Source organism: Carya illinoinensis, chromosome 5 (genome assembly GCF_018687715.1).
Source record: "Carya illinoinensis cultivar Pawnee chromosome 5, C.illinoinensisPawnee_v1, whole genome shotgun sequence".
NCBI lineage: Eukaryota > Viridiplantae > Streptophyta > Magnoliopsida > Fagales > Juglandaceae > Carya > Carya illinoinensis.
The window spans coordinates 571,012-593,125 of record NC_056756.1 but is presented as its reverse complement, the minus strand read 5'-3'; the positions used below and the strand labels follow the sequence as shown (position 1 = coordinate 593,125).

General features: G+C 35.9%; 3 protein-coding genes across 4 annotated transcripts; 1 reads left to right on the top strand and 2 right to left on the bottom strand.

Annotated features, from left to right (window-relative positions):
• Positions 1 to 62: 62 nt before the first annotated feature.
• Positions 63 to 2,882, bottom strand: LOC122309919 (glycosyltransferase BC10). The gene is made up of 2 exons (XM_043123698.1): positions 1,779 to 2,882; positions 63 to 776 (listed from the first exon to the last, which is right to left on the bottom strand). The coding sequence occupies exons 1-2, from the start codon at positions 2,331 to 2,333 to the stop codon at positions 135 to 137; spliced, it is 1,197 nt and encodes a 398-aa protein (XP_042979632.1). The 5' UTR covers positions 2,334 to 2,882; the 3' UTR covers positions 63 to 134.
• Positions 2,883 to 9,446: 6,564 nt separating this feature from the next.
• LOC122309917 (chloride channel protein CLC-c) lies at positions 9,447 to 15,947 on the top strand. 2 transcript variants are annotated; one of them, XM_043123695.1, is made up of 7 exons: positions 9,447 to 9,833; positions 10,839 to 11,039; positions 11,808 to 11,985; positions 12,993 to 13,255; positions 13,871 to 14,140; positions 14,335 to 15,463; positions 15,650 to 15,947. In XM_043123695.1, exons 1-7 carry the CDS (start codon positions 9,625 to 9,627, stop codon positions 15,737 to 15,739), a joined length of 2,340 nt encoding a protein of 779 aa, XP_042979629.1. In that variant the 5' UTR covers positions 9,447 to 9,624; the 3' UTR covers positions 15,740 to 15,947. The 2 variants fall into 2 exon arrangements, with proteins under 2 accessions (XP_042979629.1, XP_042979630.1); XM_043123696.1 differs by lacking the exon at positions 9,447 to 9,833 and having other exon boundaries at positions 11,803 to 11,985.
• Positions 15,948 to 16,929: 982 nt separating this feature from the next.
• LOC122309915 (NADPH-dependent pterin aldehyde reductase) lies at positions 16,930 to 22,035 on the bottom strand. The gene is made up of 5 exons (XM_043123692.1): positions 21,614 to 22,035; positions 21,223 to 21,292; positions 18,858 to 19,051; positions 18,207 to 18,379; positions 16,930 to 17,297 (listed from the first exon to the last, which is right to left on the bottom strand). The coding sequence occupies exons 1-5, from the start codon at positions 21,839 to 21,841 to the stop codon at positions 17,228 to 17,230; spliced, it is 735 nt and encodes a 244-aa protein (XP_042979626.1). The 5' UTR covers positions 21,842 to 22,035; the 3' UTR covers positions 16,930 to 17,227.
• Positions 22,036 to 22,114: the final 79 nt, after the last annotated feature.

Here is a 22,114-nt window from a genome sequence, read left to right as displayed (position 1 = left end):
ATTGAATCTGCGCTACTGCACTTGTCAGTTGGCAAACCACAACTGGAGGCTCGTGTAGAAAATTTGAAAAATATATAAATATATATATATATATATCCGAAAAAAGAATTAGCATCTCTGCAGACTCAGAACTTTCAAAATTCCAGTACAGTTGAGGAAAGGTTGAGCAAAGGCTGCAGTGCACTCGGAGCAAACTTACGAGCAAAGAGGTAACAAACAGAGGTGGTGTCAGAATTATATTGGCAATGGGTGCCGTTGTTACGTATAGATCGTATGAAATCATCTGTGATGTTAGATTTTCTGTAAAGTGCTGGGTGTGGACCGCCCATGGACCAGTCAACCCAAGTGACGGTCCGATTAGAATTATGTGAAGCGTAGAACATGTGGAGGAAAGTAGGAATGTAATGTTCATCTGGGTAGCAAGCAGGTCTACAATATTTGCAGAAGAGGTTGTAGTAGTTGGTGTCGGCGACTATGGAAATAGCGAGTGCACGGTGAAGTTCAAACCACTGAGATCCTTTACGCCAATGACGGAGCTGTATGTAGGGGAGCATATTGCGATTGTAGCGACCTCGTCCATATCGAGAGGGATCATCGTATGATTCAACAAAGCTATGGGAAGAAGCAGTCAGATATTTGTATACAGTTGGGAAGTTATAGACCGGGATGCAGCTCTCCGAAAGCAGAACAAATCTTTCGTTTGAAAAGTCTAGCAATCCATTGCCCAGAAGCCGCCTCTCCGCGTCCGATAGCGTCGCTGTTCCCCACTCTACCTTCTGAAATATATAACACAAAATGCTTTTCATCAACATTACTTTGGAAACTACGTACGTACTGCTGCATGCATGCTGTTTGTAATTAATTATATGCTTGCTTCTCGTTCTCCTCTTACTTTAGCCCAAATTTTGAAAATAAAATTACATAAATGATATATATCCTGAATATATACACTGGATTGATACCGATCAACTTGTATTTTTATATGTTGATCAAAGATACTAACCGATTTACACAATAAATATACTAACCGATTTACACAATAAATATACTAACTGATTTACGCAATAAACTAAATATGGTAGAGAATAAATCATAATACGACCATACATTATTACATATGCTAGAATCTTATGAATATATTATCATTCTAACACACTAGCATGATTATTGAAATTTATCAAATCCAATTTCAGCATTCTATTTTTATCAAAGAATCATTAATACCAATAATAATTTTATTTTTTGACATTTCCTTTTCATCTACCTTGACTATATATATATATATATATATATATAGAGCCATGCTATAGCTACCAATATCCTCACCGAGGATGCCTATCAAGATGGCAAAAAAAAAAAAAAATCTTTTAGTTTACTTTTTTTAAAACATCTTTTTACACCCTTCAAAAATTTAAAAATAAATAAATAAAATTCATAAAATTATTAAAATAAATTTATTTAATCATTAAATAAATAAAAAGCAAATCGGTGGAAATCCTCAACACATTATATCGATATATAGGTCAATTCCATTACACATACCTATCCCAAACCCACAATGTAAGTGGAAAAGATCAAACCCACAATGGAAGTGGAAAAGAGAAAAAAAAACAAAAAAAAAAAAAAAAAGATTCAACCTGAAAAACTCATAATATAGTCAAATCACAAAATCATTAACCGACCAGAGATAAGGTTTTGATACGGACGTGGGACCTAAAAAGCTACAGATATCGTCTATAGTTCCCATGGTATTCGAACGTATGGAACAAGTCTCGTACCTGACTGGGGATTTGACGTCCATAGAAAGGCGAATGGGTGGAGACGTTGAGGTCGTACCCTGGAGGCGAATGAACGTAAACGGAGTACAACTCCCTAGCATGTCCCCAAAAGAACCTCTCCCACAGCGGCAACATTGGCAACGGCCCCCTTGTCAAGAACATGAACGCCACCTTTGGAACTCTCCTCTGATTCGGGTATTCTTTCTTCTTTGGCACCATCGACGCCCTCCAAAACAGCTCCTCGTCGGACATCCCGTGCGTCACATTGATCGGCCGCAGAAACGCCTCCATGCTCAGGCAATCCACCGGCTTGACGACGGTGCGCCTACTGGTGCAATTGCCAGGGGCAGAGATGTGGTTCACGAAAGAGTACACCTCCGGGTGATAGTTGAACGCCATCTTGCGGTTGATGTGCCACGTGGCCGCTAATCCGATAACCACGCCGGCGACGAAAACCAATAGGAAAGAGAGGATTTGGACCAGTTTTAACAGACCCGTGTGCTTGTCGGTTTCTTCTCTGTGATCCCCAGACCTTCTACTACTACTCCTGGCCATTGCAGGCGGGCTTAATTCGGGTTCTCTCTCCCTAGATCTGTTTGGAAAGGCTAAAGCTACATGAATTCAGCTATTTTCTTTAAGAGGGTGAGGGAGAGATTTGAAATTCTTAAGAAAAACTAATTTGAATTACAGAGGTCGTTAATAATCATTTTGATCAGCTATAATTTTTTTTTTTTAAAAGAGTAAGATAATCTTGAAAAATAGGATCGGAAAAAGATTATGCGGGAAATTCAAGGGGAAAATAAAGAAATTAAAATCACAGAGAGGGGAGGAATCGGTTTGATGAAATGAAATAAAAAGGAAGAACGAATCGGAAAGATTTGGGTAGGGATTTCAGTCACGTTCAACACAGTGAGAGCAGTGGGATTTGGATGGACGAGAAGGGGGCGACGAGGAGAACAGGAGAAGGGAACGTTTCGGAGAGGAAGTGGGATCGATCAGACCCGACCGTGTTGTGTTCCGGATATCAGAGAGAGAGAGAGAGAGTGGTGCAGTTGGTGATGTTGACAGGAAAGAATGTGGGAGATTTGGAGAGAGAGTGAGTGAGAAGATGGGGGTGGGAATTAATAATTCCTTTCAAGAATTTTGATAGATAAATAATTCATGCGTTAAATTATTTTTTGTTTTGCAAAGAAGAATAATATCATTGCTCACATTTCTTGGGATACAACCGATTGAGTACAAAATAAAATTTCTTTCGTGCCTATAAGATTCTCATGAAGAGATAAAGTTTCTCGACCAACAACATGAGCTACTTTGTTGCAAGTTCTTCTAATGTTTTTAGCAAATCAATTTGCAAAACAATTAAGCAAAGCTTTAAAACTCGTTTGGATTCAGAGATGAGATAAGATAATTTTAGATAAAAATTAAAAAATTAAATAAATATTATTAAAATATTATTTTTTAATATTATTATTATTTTTAAATTTAAAAAAATTGAATTGAGATTTAAAAATTTTGAATTGTTTATTATATTTTATATGAGAATTAAAAAAAATTGTAATAATGAGATGAGATAAGATTAGATCAAACATTCTCTGAATTCAAACTAGTTCTTAGTATCTTCTATTAACCACCCAGTTTGGCTCCAATTAGTACGATCATTTGAAAGATTAGTGACCACTTCTTGAAAGATTAATGAAAGAATGAATGCTCATATCTTTACAGAAATTAACTGTCATCATAGCTACTATAGATTCAGCCACCCTTGGAGACACAACTATATATCTAGAAGCACAAAGACACCCAATCACCCGTCCTCCTTCATCTTGGATAATAACCCAAATGCCAATATTTCTAGTTTTCTTGTTTATAGCAGCATCTCAATTAGTTTTAAACTTAAAACTTGTTGGCTTCATCCATCTGTGATGCAACTGCTGTTGTTGGACCTGTGAAGGTTGCTGCTTCTGTGAAACCTTATATAGGATTTGAGACTATTGAAAAGAGTGCTAGTTCTCCTCCACGTTAAGTTGAATGGATGAGTGATGCTCAAAACTTTACCCATGGATAACATCATTCGTTCTTTGCCAAATCAGTCTTGCTATAATTACTACTACTTCGAGCTCCTCGTGCTGCAAAATATTACGAAGTCTGCTCCAAATGTCTAGAAAAGAGGTGCTATGGAAAGCCATCTTTTGAATTTTTTTACTACCTTAGTTCTAAACATCATTTGCTCCTTCACAACTCTAAAGAACGTGTCCAACTGATTCTAAACTTAACTTGTAGATGGGGCATAAGTCTTCCTCAACAATCTTCCTTTTACACAGATCGGAAAGAGTAGGTACAACATCTTTGCATGCCCTCCATATAAACAGTTTGATTGCATTTTGTACATTTAGCTTCCAAATTGTTTTCCAGACCTTTTCCTTGCCATTATCATCTGAGCAGCCTCCGTGACATATTAATTCAAGGTCTCGATGCAAATGATAGGTACTTTTAACTGTAAAAATACCATCATTAGAGTAATACCATACCAGTCTATCTTCTTTTCTGCCAAGACCAAGTGGAATACTTCGAGTAAAATCAACCTCTTGTGGCAAGAAAAAGAAATGCAACTTATTTAAATTCCAATCACTTATGCTAGTGTCAATAAGCTCAAAAACTCTAGCATCTTCATTAACACTCATCATTTGGGATTGGGTCTTCAAAGAATGTGGTCTTGGAATCTATTGATCTTTGACTTGCCTTCCATCACCAATCCTCCATATCAGTCCTTTCTCAGTACTTTTTTACCTGCTTTGAGACTCCTCCACATTTATGATGACCTATTATTCAAAATAGCCTCCATTAAATCTTTATGAGGAAAGTATTTTTGTTTAAACACTTGGCAATCAAAGAATCAGGATTTGTAAGCATCCTCCAGCTTTTTTTGGCTAACATTGCTAGATTAAAATTTTTAAAATCCCTAAAACCCAACCCCCTACCTCCTTTGACAGATCCAACGAATCACACTTTAACAATAAATCTTAAAGTGATCTTCATTATGTATCCACCAAAATTTCCTTATCATTTTGTTCAATCTTTGAGTGATGAAAGTTGGTAGTAAGCAAATACTCATGGTGTAGGTGGGGATAGCCTGAAGAATAGTTTTCATAAGAATTTCTTTATCTGCAGCAGATAAGAATTTTGTTTTCCAATTGGATAAATGAGCCCAGGTTCTATCCAAAAGAGAATTAAAAGCTGAGACCTTAGATCTACCCACAACAGCTGGAAGTCCCCATTATTTTTCAAAAGTTCTAGTTGATATCACGCTTGTCATTTCCACAATTATACTTTTAACATCTGGTGGAGTACGTTTACTAAAAAGATCTCACACCTGTCATTTCCACAATTATGCTTTTAACATATGGTGGAGGACGTTTATTGAAAAAAAAATAGAAGTCTTGTCCTTATTAAGTTTCTGCCTATAAGTCTTTTCATATTGGTCCGAGATGCCAAAAATTCTACTCCACTCAAGAGAATTTGCCTTACAAAATAACAAACTTTCATCAACAAAAAAGAGTTGATTGATAGTGAGTAAGGATCTGCCAATAGAAACACCTGAAATACTACCCACTATCTCAGCTTGATTCAATACAAACTTGCATACATCATTTCCAACATCCCCCCCCCAATGATTTTGATAAAATTGAGTAGGGAATCCATCGGGTCTTGGAGAGTAGGGGGAGTTCGGTCTAGTCCAGTCCGATCTGGTCTCGGCAGGTTTTGTGGATTGGACCAAACCTCTTCAGTCCAGGATTTTCCCACTCTGGACCAGACCAAACTCCTTAAAAACTAGGACGATCCGGTCCTGTTGGTCCACCCTAGACCCTTTTTTATTTTTTATTTTTTTTTATCTAATGGTATTTTGTTTAATACTTATGTAATTATATTGTTATATATTTAATATATATACATATAGTATACTATTATATATTAGTATATATCAGTAATATGCTAATACTATTAGTCTATTAGTATATAGTAAATTAGTAATAGTGATTAACTTTTTACTATAACTAATAATACACTAGTACCAATACTATAACTCTTATAATATGTTAATATATTAATATATACTAGTACTATATACTATAGTTAATAGTTATACATTAAAAAATATAATAATACATTGATACTAAATATATATAGTTATAGACTTATAATGATTTAGTTATTATGAATTTATGATTAGTATAACTATATAATAGTATTAGTATTAGACTATTAGTAATTTAGTATAGCTTTATTATATTAGTAATATTAGTTATATTGAATCAATCAGTTAGTATAACTATATTCTATATTATTAGTATTAATATAAAGATTAGTATCAGTTATAGCTATATCACCTATATTAGAATTGAGAGTCTTAGACTATATAATAGACTAATAGTATTAATACAAATATATAAATATACTGTATAGCTATATATTAGTATTAATTATAGCGATTAGTATAACTATATAATAGTAGTATACTAATAATATAGTTATATATTAGTATTAATTATACTGTTATAGTGATTTAGTATATTATAATTTATACTATAACTCTTATAATATGTTAATATATTAATATATAATAGTACTATATATTATAATTATACATTAAAGAATATAATGATACAGTCATACTAAATATATATAGTTATATTTATAGTGATTTAGTTATTAACTTATTATGATCAGTATAACTATATAAATTATATAATAGTAAATTAGTATTAATAGGATACTATTAGTATAGCTATATATTAGTATTAGTTATAGTGATTTAGTATAACTATATTAGTATAAGTATAACTATAGTCAATATTAGACTATTAGTATTTTTTTATACCATATATAAATTAATTATATATAGCTATTATATAAATAATAATTTTTTTTTTTAAATTTCCATTCGGTCTGGTGCGGTTGGGGTGAAAAACCCCTGGACCGGGACCAGACCGAATGAATTCGATCCCTTGAAAATTGGATTGGACCCAATTCGGTCCGGTTTGGTCGATTTCTCTGGTCTTGGTCGATTTCTCCAGTTTAGATCGGCTGATTCTCAACCTTACTAGAGAGCTTAACAGTGCCATTTGGAAGACAACTTCTTTCACCTCTAGTTTAGAAAAATCAACTAGAAGCAAACCGTTCATAGCATGAGTGACTTGGGTCTCCAAATGAAGCAAACAACTATCAATCGCTACAAGACTAGAGGAATGAAACAAATATGTGAAATAAGAATTAAAAATGTCTCCTATAGTCTCCTGATTTGAATGTAACACTTCTTCATTGTCAGTGATACGCTTGATAAAATTTAACTTTTTCCTTTGATTAGCAAATGTGTGATAGAATGTAGTATTTTTATCCCCATGTGCTAACCATTGCTGCTTTACTCTTTGTTTCCACTTAAGCTCATCTTCTTCTAAAAGCCTATCCACTTCCTTTTGTAGGTGCATGATCATGGAAGTCTGATCTTCATCTGCCATGCCTTGCAAGAGTGAAATCCTCTCCACTCTTTCTCTAATATCACCACTGGTCCTCTTATTTGAAACTTTGTTCCATTGCTTCAATGCATCTTGACATGTTTAGATTTTCCTACAAATGTCTGGTTTTTTAGAAGAAACCCATGAAGGTCTCTGTCATGCATTATGGACAACCTTGAAACAATCCTCATTCATATTACATAAAAGCTTCATATATGAACATATGAATCTTTCTCCTTAACTTTCATTCTTTTTCATAAAAAAAACTATCTAAAGGAGACTGTGATTTGATTTAGCAGCAAATAAAACATAACAGTGGGAATCTGGAAAAAATTGGTTCCAATCTTGATTTGCAATGACTCTATCCAGCTTCTCTTTTGCAAACCCTCTATCTATTCTATTGTTAAACCAAGTAAATTTAGGGCCAATTGTAACAATCTCACTGAGAGAACAAAAATGCAAGGCTTCCCTAAAAGACTCCATTTGTTTGAAGGGTCTTAGTATAGCTCCAGCTTTCTCAGCTTGGCAGGTAGTTTCATTAAAATCTCCAACACATAACTATGGAATATTGTTCAAAGACTTAATGTACTTAAGAAGTGCCCAACTATAATCTCTTTTTGCTGTATCAGGATGACCATAAAAAGTAAAGACTAGTAAACAACCATTGGTTGGAGTCTGCTGCCTTTACATCAATACTAATGTGCCAAGTTGAAAAATTAATAAGAGAGACATCCAACTCCTTTTTCCATAAACGACCAAGTCCGCCACTATGTCCTCTACTATCTACTGCCAAACAATCATCAAAACCCAACTTGACTCTTACTTCCTCAATTCTTTCTTTATAACATTTGGTTTCTATTAGAAAAACCAAACTTAGGCACTTTTCCTTAATTAATAAACTAAGAATTCAAACTATTTGAGGGTTTCCAAACCCTTGACAGTTCCAACATAAGAGACTTATTTCTCAATCATGCCATTAACTTTTCATCCTCTGCATCTTTAGTCTCAATCTTTAAGTAGATATGACCATTTCCATTACCCTTGGAACATATTTTTCTATAAAAAAAATTAAAGTTATAATAAGATAAATCATGAGAATAAGATGAATATGTAATATGTAGCATTTTCCTATTTATTATATAAAACAATGTGTGAATTTAGTGGTTAGCTATTGGAGCTGTTTAAAGTTTAAACAAATTGAAATCAAACCATGTAACTGAATTGTTCATTTTTTAAATATAAATTTTATTATTATCATTATTATTAATCTCCAATGCCAAAATTAGTATAGAGAAAAAATAAATATGTTTTTAAATAAGAAAACAACAGTTGTGTATAATTGATAATAGACTTGAGTTTGTCCCCCCTCATATCGCAGTTCTGGATAACCTTTTATACTAGATCCTCTAGGTTTTAGGAGGGCCAAGTCTTGTGTTATAAGGCAAAGGGATGCCTCTCCCCGGAGTTTCCACTTCCATACTACATTTAATGCAATATGGTTTTCTTGGTGTCAGTTATTTAATATGGCATGAGTTTCTAGCATAATTATATGATGTTGTCTCTTCCATTTTTCCAGATTATGATTTCCCACACCTTTCTACAACATCCTATCTCAATATTAATGATTACTTCTAACTTGTACGGATGTGGAACTCGCTCGACTCACATGGGTCTAGGACCCGTCCCAGGCTACCAAGGTGGGCCATTTCGAGCTTTAGTCGGCATTCTTGGAGCTCATGGAGCCTGGCGAAGTAACGTATCTAGAGTAATATTATGAGCTTTAGGCTCTAATGACAATATTTCTTAATAATTATTATTACTATTATTATTGTTGTTGTTGTTGTTGTTGTTGTTGTTGTTGTAAAGGGAGTAAAGGTTCCGTCATAGGGATTGATTTTGTATTTTTGCTCGTGTAGCAACTACTAAACTAAACGGAGCAGGGCTGTTGGGTGACTGAGCACGTGTTGCATGAACAGTATTGGCTGTTCAATGTACGTACGTAATATAATATTATAATTATTATTATTATCACATGTATTCTATGTATTCGTCGTGTTGTCCATAAAAGGCAAAGCCCTCCCGTGTTTTGTGGATAATGACGTAGCATATCCGTCCAATACCGTCCACATACAAAAATCAAACGCAGAATTAAGGAAAAATAAAAAATAAAAACACAAAAAGAAAACAAACTTCGGCCATAAAATTCAAACGAAGGTAAGCAAAGCTAATCGAAGTAAAGGATTTCCAGAGATTCTGAACGGATTCAAATCCAAGCCTTGTCCACAACCTCAACAATCCTCCTGAGCTTTCAACAAATCGACCACAGATTGAGGATGAGTGAAGATCGAAGCAAAGACGATAATGACATCGAGATAGACTTCGGGGCTGGAGCTCGGATGCAGAGGGAGAGATCAGCTCCATCGCTCTCATCCTCGTCTTCTTACCTCAGAGAGCCCCTCCTTCTCACTAAGAGGACCAACAACACCTCTCAGCTCGCTATTGTTGGTGCTAATGTCTGCCCAATTGAGAGCCTTGATTACGAGTACTATCTCTGTCTCTATCAATTCCTCATATCCTTCTTCTTTTTTAATCTTCTTCATTATGTCTGATCATCGTTCCAGCAGGCCTCTGTTTGGTACCCCCGCAAAACAGAGGGAACTTTTGATGTGCTTTTTATTTTTCCCCTTTCTATATATGTCTAATAGATTACTCTGTCCATCTCCATTATATATTTTCCTTCGTTTTTCCATCAGTCTATTACCTCTCTGTTTGGTTCCATAAAAAAAGAAGAAGAAAATAACGAAATAAAAGGTAACTTTCGAAACTCGTCATTTTAACTGATTTATTTTATATTTCAATTACTTAAGTTGTTAACTTAGTTCTAATCCATAAGTTAATATTTAGCATGTTGTTTTTGTTTTTAATATGTTTGGACGTATATACAAATGCACTGGTTTGTGTAGGATCTCATTTAATTGAGTGATTTTTTTTTTTTTTTTTCAAGTTTTGAATATCTTCCGCTTTGGGTGGTTAGAAAATGCTGGGAAAGGAAAGGAAAAGAAGTTTTGAAAGCCTCTGCTAGGAGTATTCCTCGTTTCTTTTTTTTTTTTTTTTTTTTTTTTTTTTTCCGGGGTGTCTATAAAGTGGAGGAATATAAATAAAATTGATTAGATCTTGTGCGTTATTAAGCGTATTTTGATTATCAAATAATAAGCGAAGAAGTCAAGCGGGGTTTCTAGTTAAGACTACGTTTTGTCCATTAATGGGGAGAAACCACAAAAGAAGTGAAGTGCGTGGAAAGTATGTCTGCGTTGTCCATTTATTATGTCATTTTCCTTTTCTTTTAGCCTCACTTAGTTGGTCATGATACATACTACAAAAAAAATTGAAATTAAATCGCCCCCTTGGCTCTTCTGGGAAATCAGTTAGCAGATTATGTTTCGTGGTGTTCTGGTTTAGAGACTTGAGTATGCTACAGCCCTTTATAGGATTGCATTTTAATTCAAAACATGCCTGCCTCACTGTTTTTATTTTTCCTTTTTTGCAGGATTATCGAGAATGATCTTTTTAAGCAAGATTGGAGGTCTAGAACAAAATCTGAGATATTTCAGTATATTTTCTGTAAATGGACTCTTGCACTCCTTATCGGTTTGAGTACAGGGCTCGTTGGCATCTTTAATAACATTGCTGTTGAGAACATAGCCGGTTTCAAACTTCTACTCACCAACAACCTTATGCTTAAAGATAAGTAAGTCCACTTGCCACCATCTGGATGCAACTGGAGTTTCTTAATGCAATCAAGTCTTTACCCACTTTACCATATGCTTCAGTATTAAGCGTTTATTTTTTGTTTCTTGTTTACTTGGAATAATGTAGCAGTAGTATTACCTGCAATTCTATATGTATAACCAAATAGTTATCTTTCTGTGATGTAATACTTTTCCATCAATCTTAAAGACTTGAACTTCAAATTCAGATGTTTTTAACAGATAAACTTCAGATTTATATTTGCAAATATCTCAGCGTCCTTTTAAACCAATGCCCTTTTTTTCATTTTTCTTTTAGTACTGTACTTCTGTGGTTGATGGCTGATGCATGCCTCTTTCAAACTCGCCTGGCAGTCTGGTAGCATGTAGAATGCATTAACCCTAGTGTCGTTGATGTTTGAGTGCATGCTCAGCTACAGCCATGTTGCAAGACAGATGGGATTTTAGGATAAATGGGAAATGAACAACGAAGAATAATTATTTGCAAATTTAAACATACAGAACTTTATTTAAAGGGCCTTTGCTATTGCCAAGTCAGCGGAGGAATTTCATGCACAGATTTTAATCTTTTTTGCTTCAGAAAGTTAAATTTCTCTGCTCAAATCATTAGAAATCCCAGACTGTAACTGTTGTCCTAGGAATCTGTTAACCTTATATGCTCCGACAATTTTCATGCTTTAGGAATTCCCGTAATATAAATTTTTGACTGTAAATTTAGTAACTATGGCATGATCTTAATTATAGTGCAGGTATTATCAGGCATTTGTAGCATATGCTGGTTGTAACATGGTTCTTGCCATTGCTGCAGCAGCCCTCTGTGCCTACATTGCTCCTGCAGCAGCAGGCTCTGGAATACCTGAGGTGAAAGCTTACCTCAATGGTATAGATGCTCATTCTATATTGGCTCCAAGCACCCTCTTTGTAAAGGTGAGTAACAAAATCTCTCTCCCTCTCTGCACGTGAGTGCAAGGGTGCACATGTCTAAGGAATAACTGGTTATCCATTTAATTGGAAGACCATCAAATTCATGGGCATTTTTTCTGTTTTTATACAAAAAAGGACAGGTTTTATGGAGGGATATGGATGATTTTAACGCTTCCCTATTAGCTTTTATGCTAAAAAATAAAATAAAAAAATTATCCCCCCTCCTTGGCAGCATATTGATGATTACTATATGTACAACAAGCCTGCCAAGGAGAATATTGAGAAATCAATCAACTGTACAAATAGGAAATCTCTAGGTGAGTGATGTGGATGACATTATGACAGCAAGTAAAATACTCAGGAAAAAATTTATAGATGTAATCAAATTTCCCATGGGATGGTCAAATGTATCTATCCAAAATCTTATGCAACCAACCCAAGGAACAACTATATATGGTACCCGTCCAAAAGAGAAGAAGATTTATACAATTTAATCAAGTTATTTCCTAGCTATAGATTTATCTGAAATGAATGATTCTGCTTTAAGGGTTCATGAATTGACCACCTATCTTATGCATGCATGATGTATCATATAACATATTAATGCTACTTTTTTGGGTCCCAGTGCAAAGGTGTCACCTAGCTCATCTCATGCTTGTCCATAGACCACTAAGTGCCTTCAGACCTTTGTTTTAAGTTGGTACTCAATATTTATTCTTCATTTAATAGTTAAGTGGCAAATATTGTCATTATTGGAAATATTACTTCTAATCACCCCCCCCCCCCCTTCCTCTTTCTCCCCTTTTCCCACGCCACCCCAAAAAACAAATGATCTCCGACCCTGAAACCTAAATTAAGAAAGATGAATTTAGGGCGCCTTTATCATTTTCTATACCAGGGACTTTTTTTATGTGCTAAAAGTGTTGGAATAGTGAGCCTACTACCAACTTAAAGTTAGTATGTTGTTATGAAAAGAAGCCTGTAATCATTACGCCATCAAATTTTGGCAGATTTTTGGTTCCATTTTTGGAGTTGCTGCTGGATTTGTTGTGGGCAAGGAAGGACCTATGGTACACACCGGTGCTTGTGTAGCCTCTTTACTTGGACAGGGTGGTTCTCGCAAGTATCGTTTGACTTGGAAGTGGCTTAGATACTTCAAAAATGATCGGGACCGGCGGGATTTGATTACCTGTGGGGCTGCTGCTGGTGTAGCAGCTGCCTTCCGTGCCCCGGTTGGCGGGGTTCTCTTTGCACTGGAAGAAGCAGCTTCATGGTCTCTCTCTCTCTCTCTCTCTCTCTCTCTCTCTCTCTCTCTCTCTCTCTCTATATATATATATATATATATTTGGTGTTATAATTATCAGCAGCTAGATTTTCACTGCAAACCGTGAAAAGACATTAATATTTTGTGATAGCCACCTCAGATTATATCATATTTTTCCTCATTTTCTTGTTCTATTTTTGAGTTCATATTTGGCTGTTCCCTTCAGAGTCATTGAACCTAATTTAATTGGAATGTCTAGGCATACTTTGATTTCGTCTGCTATACACAATAGACAGATTTATTTTAGCAAAATGTAGGAATAAAAAGAAGTTGGACTTGTCTGAATGCATGGGATGCTTGTGAACATTGTTACTTTCATTACTCCTTTGAACTTAACAAACTAATTTGATATCTCATGAAACCTGGGAGAGATTTTAGCATTTTTGAAAGCCGGTTGCATAATTTTAGCAATTCCAATATTCCAATGCAGAAAGTTTACCTTAGAACTTAACCAAGTGGAGGTAAATTCACTGATTCTCTTCAAATTTTGACTGAATAGATTTTGAGGTCTGCATCTCCCTTATTTCTTGATGTAATTAGTGTCCTCTTTTATTTAACTTTTAGGTGGAGGAGTGCTCTTCTTTGGAGGACATTTTTTACAACGGCTGTAGTAGCAGTAGTTTTGAGGGGTTTCATGGTATTTTGTCGGGGTGGAAAATGTGGACTATTTGGGGAAGGAGGCCTGATCATGTTTGATGTCAATTCAGCAAAGCCCACTTATAGCATCCCAGATCTACTTGCGGTGATATTCCTTGGAGTTATTGGAGGCATATTTGGGAGCCTTTACAATTATCTTGTTGACAAGGTTCTTCGAACTTATAGCATCATCAACGAGTATGCCCTCGAAATTCCCCTTAAATTATAAGCGTACTTGTGGTTATATTTTTCCCTATATTATCTTTCACATTAAACATACATACAGATGCACACACATACAATACATTTATATGTATATATAATATTTCTGAAGACCTGCTTTGGCAGCTTTCAAAAGTTCATTTTTTCTGATTGTTGGGAATGAATTGCAGGAGAGGTCCTTCGCTTAAAATCCTTCTTGCCATCACCATCTCCCTTTTGACCTCATGTTGCTCTTATGGGTTACCATGGTTATCACAGTGCATTCCTTGTCCTGCTTACTTGAAGGATCAATGCCCCACTGTAGGTCGCACTGGGAACTACAAGAATTTCCAATGTCCGCCTCACCATTACAATGACCTTGCCTCCCTCTTTATGAATACCAATGATGATGCTATTCGAAACCTATTTAGCTCTGGTTCTGAAAAGGAATTTCATTTATCGACTCTAATAGTTTTCTTTGCTGCTATATACTTCCTGGGCATTATAACTTATGGAATTGCTGTTCCCTCTGGGCTCTTCATCCCTGTCATACTTGCTGGGGCCTCTTATGGACGCCTCCTTGGGAATCTCCTGGGTTCTCTCTCTGATCTTGATGTGGGCTTCTTTGCCCTACTTGGAGCTGCATCCTTCCTAGGGGGCACCATGAGGATGACTGTTTCTCTGTGTGTGATACTTCTTGAACTTACTAATGATCTATTGATGCTCCCATTGGTGATGCTAGTTCTGCTTATTTCAAAAACTGTGGCTGATTGTTTCAACAAGGGTGTCTATGACCAAATTGTTAAGATGAAGGGGTTACCTTACATGGAAGCCCATGCAGAACCATACATGAGGCACTTGGTCGCAAGTGATGTTGTTTCTGGTCCATTAGTTACATTTTCTGGGGTTGAAAAAGTGGGGAATATATTACATGCTCTAAAAATAACAAGGCATAACGGGTTCCCTGTGATTAATGAACCACCTTTCTCAGACGCTCCGGAGTTGTGTGGGCTTGTTTTGAGGTCACATCTTCTGGTGTTACTTAAAGGAAAGAAGTTTACAAGGCAGAGGGTGATGACTGGAACCGAAATGATGTCGAGGTTCAAGGCCCATGATTTTGCAAAGTCAGGATCGGGCAAGGGGGTCAAGCTGGAGGATATAGACATTAAGGAAGATGAAATGGAGATGTATGTTGATCTTCATCCCATCACTAATACGTCTCCATACACAGTAGTGGAGACAATGTCCCTAGCTAAAGCTGCAGTTCTCTTTCGACAGGTTGGCCTCAGGCATATGCTGGTTGTGCCAAAGACACCCGGGGTAATCTGTCTGCCTCTCTCTCTCTCTCTCTCTATATATATAGCATAGAAGAAAATTAGCTTGCATTTATCCAATTCAGAGGGATTGGATATATAATTTTTGACATATATTGTTTCCCTTTGTCTACTTTATGTTAGTTCCCAAACAAACACATTACAACCGCTAATGAATTTTTGACTTCTGCAGAGGCCTCCAATTGTTGGAATCCTGACAAGGCACGACTTCATGATGGAGCATATACTGGGACTTTACCCACACTTCAACCCTCACAAGTAGAGCGGCGTTGTCATTTTCAAGCCATTGTTAACTGTTATCATCGTTATGGTCGTTTCTATATTCTTGCTATCTAAGGTCGATGTGTGTATAATTCATTAAGAAGTTTTTTTTCCTTTCTATTTTTATTTTTAAAGAGAGAAGCGTATGGTAAATATGAATTTGTTGTGTACGTTCAGTGTTTACTTACAAGGAAATCTGTTTCGGAGTAGATTCTGGAAACAAGAACGCCACGGGTGGGCTTTGATTTTGCATTTGAGTAAGAGTATCTTCTCAATTGGCTTTCAGATGAATACGATGAAAGATACTCATCTGAAAGCCAATTGCCGGGGTAAGGGGGGCTTCTATAACTAATTTGCAAATTATTTTATCAAACGCTCAGCATGTGATGTAAAGTTGTAAAGGGAATTATTAAAAACAAGTGGCTCGCGCGTGCCAAGAGTGCCTACAGGCAATCAATAAATTAAGTATTGGTGCTACATAACTATAGCCAGCCAATGATCGAATGTGCTCTTAAAAAACACGAAACAATGACCCAATTTAAATTAGCAGACAAATTTGTGAGTTCTTTATCGACAAGTTAATAAAAGTAAAATGAGATTTTGCAAGACACATGCACTCTCTTTTCATACCTTTATTCAACAAAACAACATTCTGTAAGGGGCCGCCATGTCAACCGTACATAAACATATCTCAACATCATCATGTTATAGCAAAACATAAAAGCGAAAACATACTACGAAATTCGTAACAAGCACTTGGAATGCGCCTTTATTTCTTTTTAGTGCAGGTTTAACGAGTGGATTAAGACATCTCATCATTACACTTTTTTCAAATTTTCATTCAAAATATAATAAAAAATTCAATTTTTTCAACTCTCAAAACAATAATAATATTAAAAAATTATTTTAAACTTTCATCTAAAACCAAATATTCTCATCTCACCATCCAAACTTACCCTTAATTAAATGATTATTTACTTACCAACAGAAAATTGCCACAACAATTACTACAACAACACTACCTCTAATATTGGAGATAAAAGAAACTGCTTTCTAATGTAGTGAGAATAAAATGCATCAGAAACTTTGTACAAGTGAATGATTACGGGTCATCACTCGTTGGTACTTTATCCAGCATCCGTTGTCTTAATTTTCTATGCGCCCCCTTTTTGTTAGAAAATTATTGTGAAATGTACATGAACCACAGTTTGTCATTATCTCTAACTATGAAAGAATTCTCCAGTCCAATATGAACGGGGAAGAAAAGTTAGCAATTCCCTACAAATTGCAAATATCAAGTGCAAACAAGATTGGGATTGACCTATCAAGAGCAATCTATAAGCTGAGAAAGTGTTTCTTAAACAAGAAATTCAAACTCGACAAGGAAAGGGAAAAAAAAAAAAAAAGATCTGGCTTGAGTTGTCTGTCCCAAGCTTCTGATCACGGTATCTGCAAAAATCAATGCTAGTATGTTGAGTAGATACTTAGATCAAACAGTGAGAGATGCACCATTGTCTGCTGCTGTAAGATTGAGTATCATTGTAGCTGCCTTCAAAGCCCTGATAGGGTTGAATGAGAAATACAAAATTGCTCAGTCTACAATAACAAGGCAAAGTCCCAACAAACTTGGGGAAAATGAAAAACAACATGTAGATATCATGCAAGACAAAGACCGATAAACTCAAACCTACCCAGAAATATGTCTATGAGAAAATATGGCATCCTATAAATTGTCATAGAGGATCCTAGCAATATTCTTATTTGATAAAAATAGGTATGATGCATCCAGTTTGTTTAACCCACGCGTGTTAACATGTCTTGCCATGCTTCTCAGAGGCTCGAGGCAATATATTTGATACAAAACCAATAAAACTTCAAACGAATAATTATTTTGCCTGGAAGTGACCTTTAAAGGATATCTTAGTCTTTTCCTATGAAGAAACAAATGAAGGAATTGCATTAATATAGTTATATGCATATTAAATTTCAGTGAAAATTTAATAAGCCTCACAGTTTGACTTCACCTTAATTTCAACTGCATTGATATTTACCCTGTAATTTCAAAAGCTTTGCAATTTACCAATCAGATGAAGTATTACACTTTCGTAGGTTTCATATCCAGAAATTCATTGCCAAATGATTGGATAAATAGTAGATTTTAAATAAGTTTTAACTTTTTTTTTTTTTGGTAGATTTCATATAAAGGATATCTTAGATTTTCTTGATGTGTATGAGATGATTGTTTCCGTATTACGAACATAATAGGAAAATGATTACAATGTTTTTCAGCCTATTTGGTGGGGGCACTCGAGGCAGGTAGTGGCGACCAAGTAAGTGGTTATTGAAGTGACTGATGTAATTAGAATGGAAGCACCAGTAATTGTCCAGACATCTTTCAGAGAACTCATATATCCAAAGATATACCAGAAAGTAAGCATACGATTATCATATAAGATGAAAATGCATACCATGCTTCAGGTGCCTGGTACAAGGCAGCTGAATTGCCAAAGCATGACGTAAGCATATCAGTGTTGATGACACCTGGATTAAGTGCAACAATAGCCATTCCATCAGGCAACTCTTTTGCCACCGATCTAGTCAAACCCTCAACTGCCCATTTTGATGCACAATAAGGTGCAACCTGTTAAAGTATGATCAGGTTTGGTAAAGGATTAACATACTGTCCTAGATGCCAAAGTCATCAAGAAATGAAGACTTAGACAAGATAAAACTATTGAAAAACTCTGGATAGCTTTGTGTAAAAGTAAGCTCATCATTTGTCCATTAAAAAACTAACCATTATAAGCAGGTTATCTATCCTTTTCCAAGTAACCTGGCAAACACCCCAGCCATGATCCAAAAAGGATAACATAAATTCCAGGAGATAAGCTCCGCTCTATTTGGCAAAAAGTTGTAGAATGCAACTTCTTGTCCATCTAAAGCATCCTCACATTATCAATAGAACATGTATGGAGACTTGTGTAGGTGTTTTCAGAAATAAAAAAATCCTACTAGTGGATTTTGATATAATAGGGCTATCATATTTATTAAAAATGTACATCCATCTAACCAAGACTGAAAGAAAGCATTTTATTTCTGATAGCATCATGTCAATTTACCAGGGCAGCACCAGATCTTCCCCACCCTGAAGACATATTGACAATAATTCCCTGCTTCCTTGTAATCATGAGAGGGATGAAGTGACGCAACATATTTGCAATTCCTTTTACATTTGTATCAATAACAGTATCAAACTCTTCTTCAGGAACCTCCCAGATCTTGTTGTTTCTATTGATGGTACCTGCATTGTTTACTGGAACTACCTCTATATTAGTCCTGCATATACACCAATCAAAATAAATGCCAGGCAACAGCCTAAAGGAAAAAAATATATACATAGGATAACCTCACATAAAGACAAGATGACTGCAATCAACCAACATGCTGCACCAGCCAGTAAACTGCCACCAAGCATTATAGTTGTTTAAAAGGTAGTAAAACCCTCTTTTCTTTGGATAATCGTAAACCCTTACAACGCCAAACACATAAATCCCACTGAAGGAGAGAGTTGAGTCAAGAATGGGAAGAAAAAACATTAAAAATCTTTGCCTCTGTATGATTAGCACATTTGAGTAGTAAAAATGAAATAATTACATATTCATCACCAAGAGAAAAGTCAAATGATGCATCTACCAATGAGATCTCAATATTTTTATGCACAGACCAGACCAACTAAAGTGCATAGAAGATTGTATTGACCACGAAGGTGCCTAAACATTAGAATTCACCAAATGCAGTTAGAAAAGTGCATGATATGACCGTGCATTGACAGTGCCCATGAAAGGTGATGGTGATCTGCAAAACCACAATGTATAGAGTTAAGGCCGCAGGTTCCCCTACTTGAGGGTATTGAATCAATTAAAATACCTCGTTATCTTCAAGGACATAAACAAAACAGTATATGAACTATAAACATTCAACATGGAGAATGTTGAATAAAAAATGTCAAACTCAAGAGAATGATGTAGTTCTGCTTTAGCCTGTGCCATAGTTTTAAAAGGCCAAAGCAGAAGGCAAGGTGCCTCAATCCATGTAAGGGGAAGGATAAGCGTCTAGTAAGCCCTTTGAACTTTGAATCCAAGTTAAATAATAGGATACTTAAAATTTTATAAGTAACAGATAATTCACGAGAACAAGAAAAAATAATAATCTGATAGCATTCAGTACATAAAAATCGCATGAGAATCACACCAACCAGTACATCTCACGCTCTGAATTTGAGATTCACTTCAATGTTTATATCTTTCAATGTTATTATAGTTTTATTCTTCACTCAACTGTAGCTTCTAATACGCAACTAGTATTTCCAATTTTTACTTTCATTCTTTCATAGTGTAATCCACTGTTTTTTGGCCAGGCTTCTCAGTTGTGGCAATCATCAACCCAAAAGATTGGGCATCTTTGCATAACTCAAGATAAACTATTCCCAGTTAAAGTCCTTTACTAGTATAAGATGTTAACTGTCAGCACTGTTTCTACGTTATAGGCTCCTGGTCAACACACTTAGGCAAATGTGATACCCCATATGATAAGGATAAGGGTAAGTGGTGTATGGGATCCCACATTGCTTGGGAAGGAGAAGTTCTTGCTCTTTATAAGGTTCCAATGGAGCTCCAATTGTATCATTGACTAGTCGATTTGGAGTATAAGCCATATGATTTGGGCCTTCCATTGGGACGTTACAATTGGTATAAGAGCCCAGGTCAAGAGATTTTGTGGACTTTTTAAAGAAATGAGTTTAGGATAGAAAATACCTAGGATGACTCCTAGCCAGGAGTAGTTCTAGTATAAAGACTTAGAGATGAATAAGTGTCTTTTACACAAGGACTGAGCTTTCTTTTACGTCATTTCAATAACTAGTCTTGTTTAAGACTAGCTTATGTTTTACTTTATTTTCAGTTTTAAGTTTCAAAGACTATTTATGTCCTTTCAATTAAATTTTTCAATAAATGAGGTATTTCAGAATATTGAGTCTCTTTACCAGGCATTATATCATGTATGTTAGTAACGTCTCTGGGAACGGGGTGTTACAGCAAAACATAAGGTGGTCAAAACAGCTACGAATGAAAGCAGCGAATCCACTGCCGACAAAGCCTATACCTTCAAGGACTCCAGCAAAGAAAATAAATGCCTCGTAGCATTTTAGGTGTGACTCGCATTAAGGCACATTAATTAGAATTGCGTTTACAAAGAAAGCTAATATATACATTTTTATGTGACATGAAATGGTTCAGGTGAAACCTCAGCGAGAGTCACGCCACAATTTCAGAATGTGGTTGTTCTAACCTCTAGAAATCACCAAAATCCTATGTTAATTTATTACTAATTCGCGAGAAAGAAGTAGGGAAAATTTCTATAGAAAGGATTAGACTAAGCACAGTAAAGCGAGAAGTTAAGAACCAGAATTACGGTAAAAATATATACCTATGATGTCGGGAACCCCCTTTTTCTCCATCACAACACGCGCCAGCTCTTCAACGCTGCTATTAGATCTCTATAAACAAAAAATCTGGTTATTTAGTAACAAATTCGAAATTCATCCAGAAGAAAAATCCCCGCGGTTATGAATAAAACACTCGGAAACTACCAGAATCTTAGTTAAAAAATATATACATAGAAGGTTAAGCAGCAACAACTCAAATTCAATAGTTTCTTAGCACCAACTTTTATTAGAATATTTTGATAAACATTAAAAACTAATAAATTAAGTTGAAAAAAATACCAAAATTCTCAAAATTCTACCGCTATTTCAAAGCGTGAGAGAGAGAGAGAGAGAGAGAGAGAGAGAGAGAGAGAGAGAGAGAGAGAGAGTGACCACGTCAGTGTTGAGGAACAAGTGTTTTTCGGGGGAGGAGAGGTCGGATTGTAGAGGGTTGATGTTGTCGTGGGAGCGGGAGCAGCCAATGACAGTGTGACCCCTCTGGACGAGCTCTAGGGCAAGGGCTCTGCCAAGCCCTTTGCTAACCCCTGTAATCAGAACGGTCCGAGACCTCCCTCCTCCCACTCCGTTCACCACGCTCATCCCGTTATACGGCGTCGTCATACACCACACCACAACACTACACACGCTCTCTCTCCCTTCCTATTGATTTGTGTCTCTCTAATCTCTTGTTTTTCGATCCTTCCTGTGGATGAAAATGAAAACTTGTAGGCGTGGCTTAATACACATCACGGAGCGGAATTAGCGTCGTATTTCTGTTACAAAAATTCTGCTCAACTCTCTCGTTACCAAGTGTTGTACGAATAATGATTCAAAATGTATACCCGACAAATTACTTGAGATCGGTTAATCAAATGAAACTCGAATTTAATTGGA

Excerpts from the sequence above, each read along its gene's own strand:
- LOC122309915 (XM_043123692.1), bottom strand. The coding sequence starts at position 21,841 with ATGACGACGCCGTATAACGGGATGAGCGTGGTGAACGGAGTGGGAGGA. Across the intron at positions 19,052-21,222 it reads GGGGGTTCCCGACATCATAG|TAAACAATGCAGGTACCATC; the intron begins GTATATATTTTT and ends AGGTAGTTCCAG. Across the intron at positions 17,298-18,206 it reads TACCAGGCACCTGAAGCATG|GGCTTTGAAGGCAGCTACAA; the intron begins GTATGCATTTTC and ends CAACCCTATCAG.
- LOC122309919 (XM_043123698.1), bottom strand. The coding sequence starts at position 2,333 with ATGGCCAGGAGTAGTAGTAGAAGGTCTGGGGATCACAGAGAAGAAACC. Across the intron at positions 777-1,778 it reads GACGTCAAATCCCCAGTCAG|AAGGTAGAGTGGGGAACAGC; the intron begins GTACGAGACTTG and ends TATATATTTCAG.
- LOC122309917 (XM_043123695.1), top strand. The coding sequence starts at position 9,625 with ATGAGTGAAGATCGAAGCAAAGACGATAATGACATCGAGATAGACTTC. Across the intron at positions 9,834-10,838 it reads ATTGAGAGCCTTGATTACGA|GATTATCGAGAATGATCTTT; the intron begins GTACTATCTCTG and ends CCTTTTTTGCAG. Across the intron at positions 11,040-11,807 it reads AACCTTATGCTTAAAGATAA|GTATTATCAGGCATTTGTAG; the intron begins GTAAGTCCACTT and ends ATTATAGTGCAG.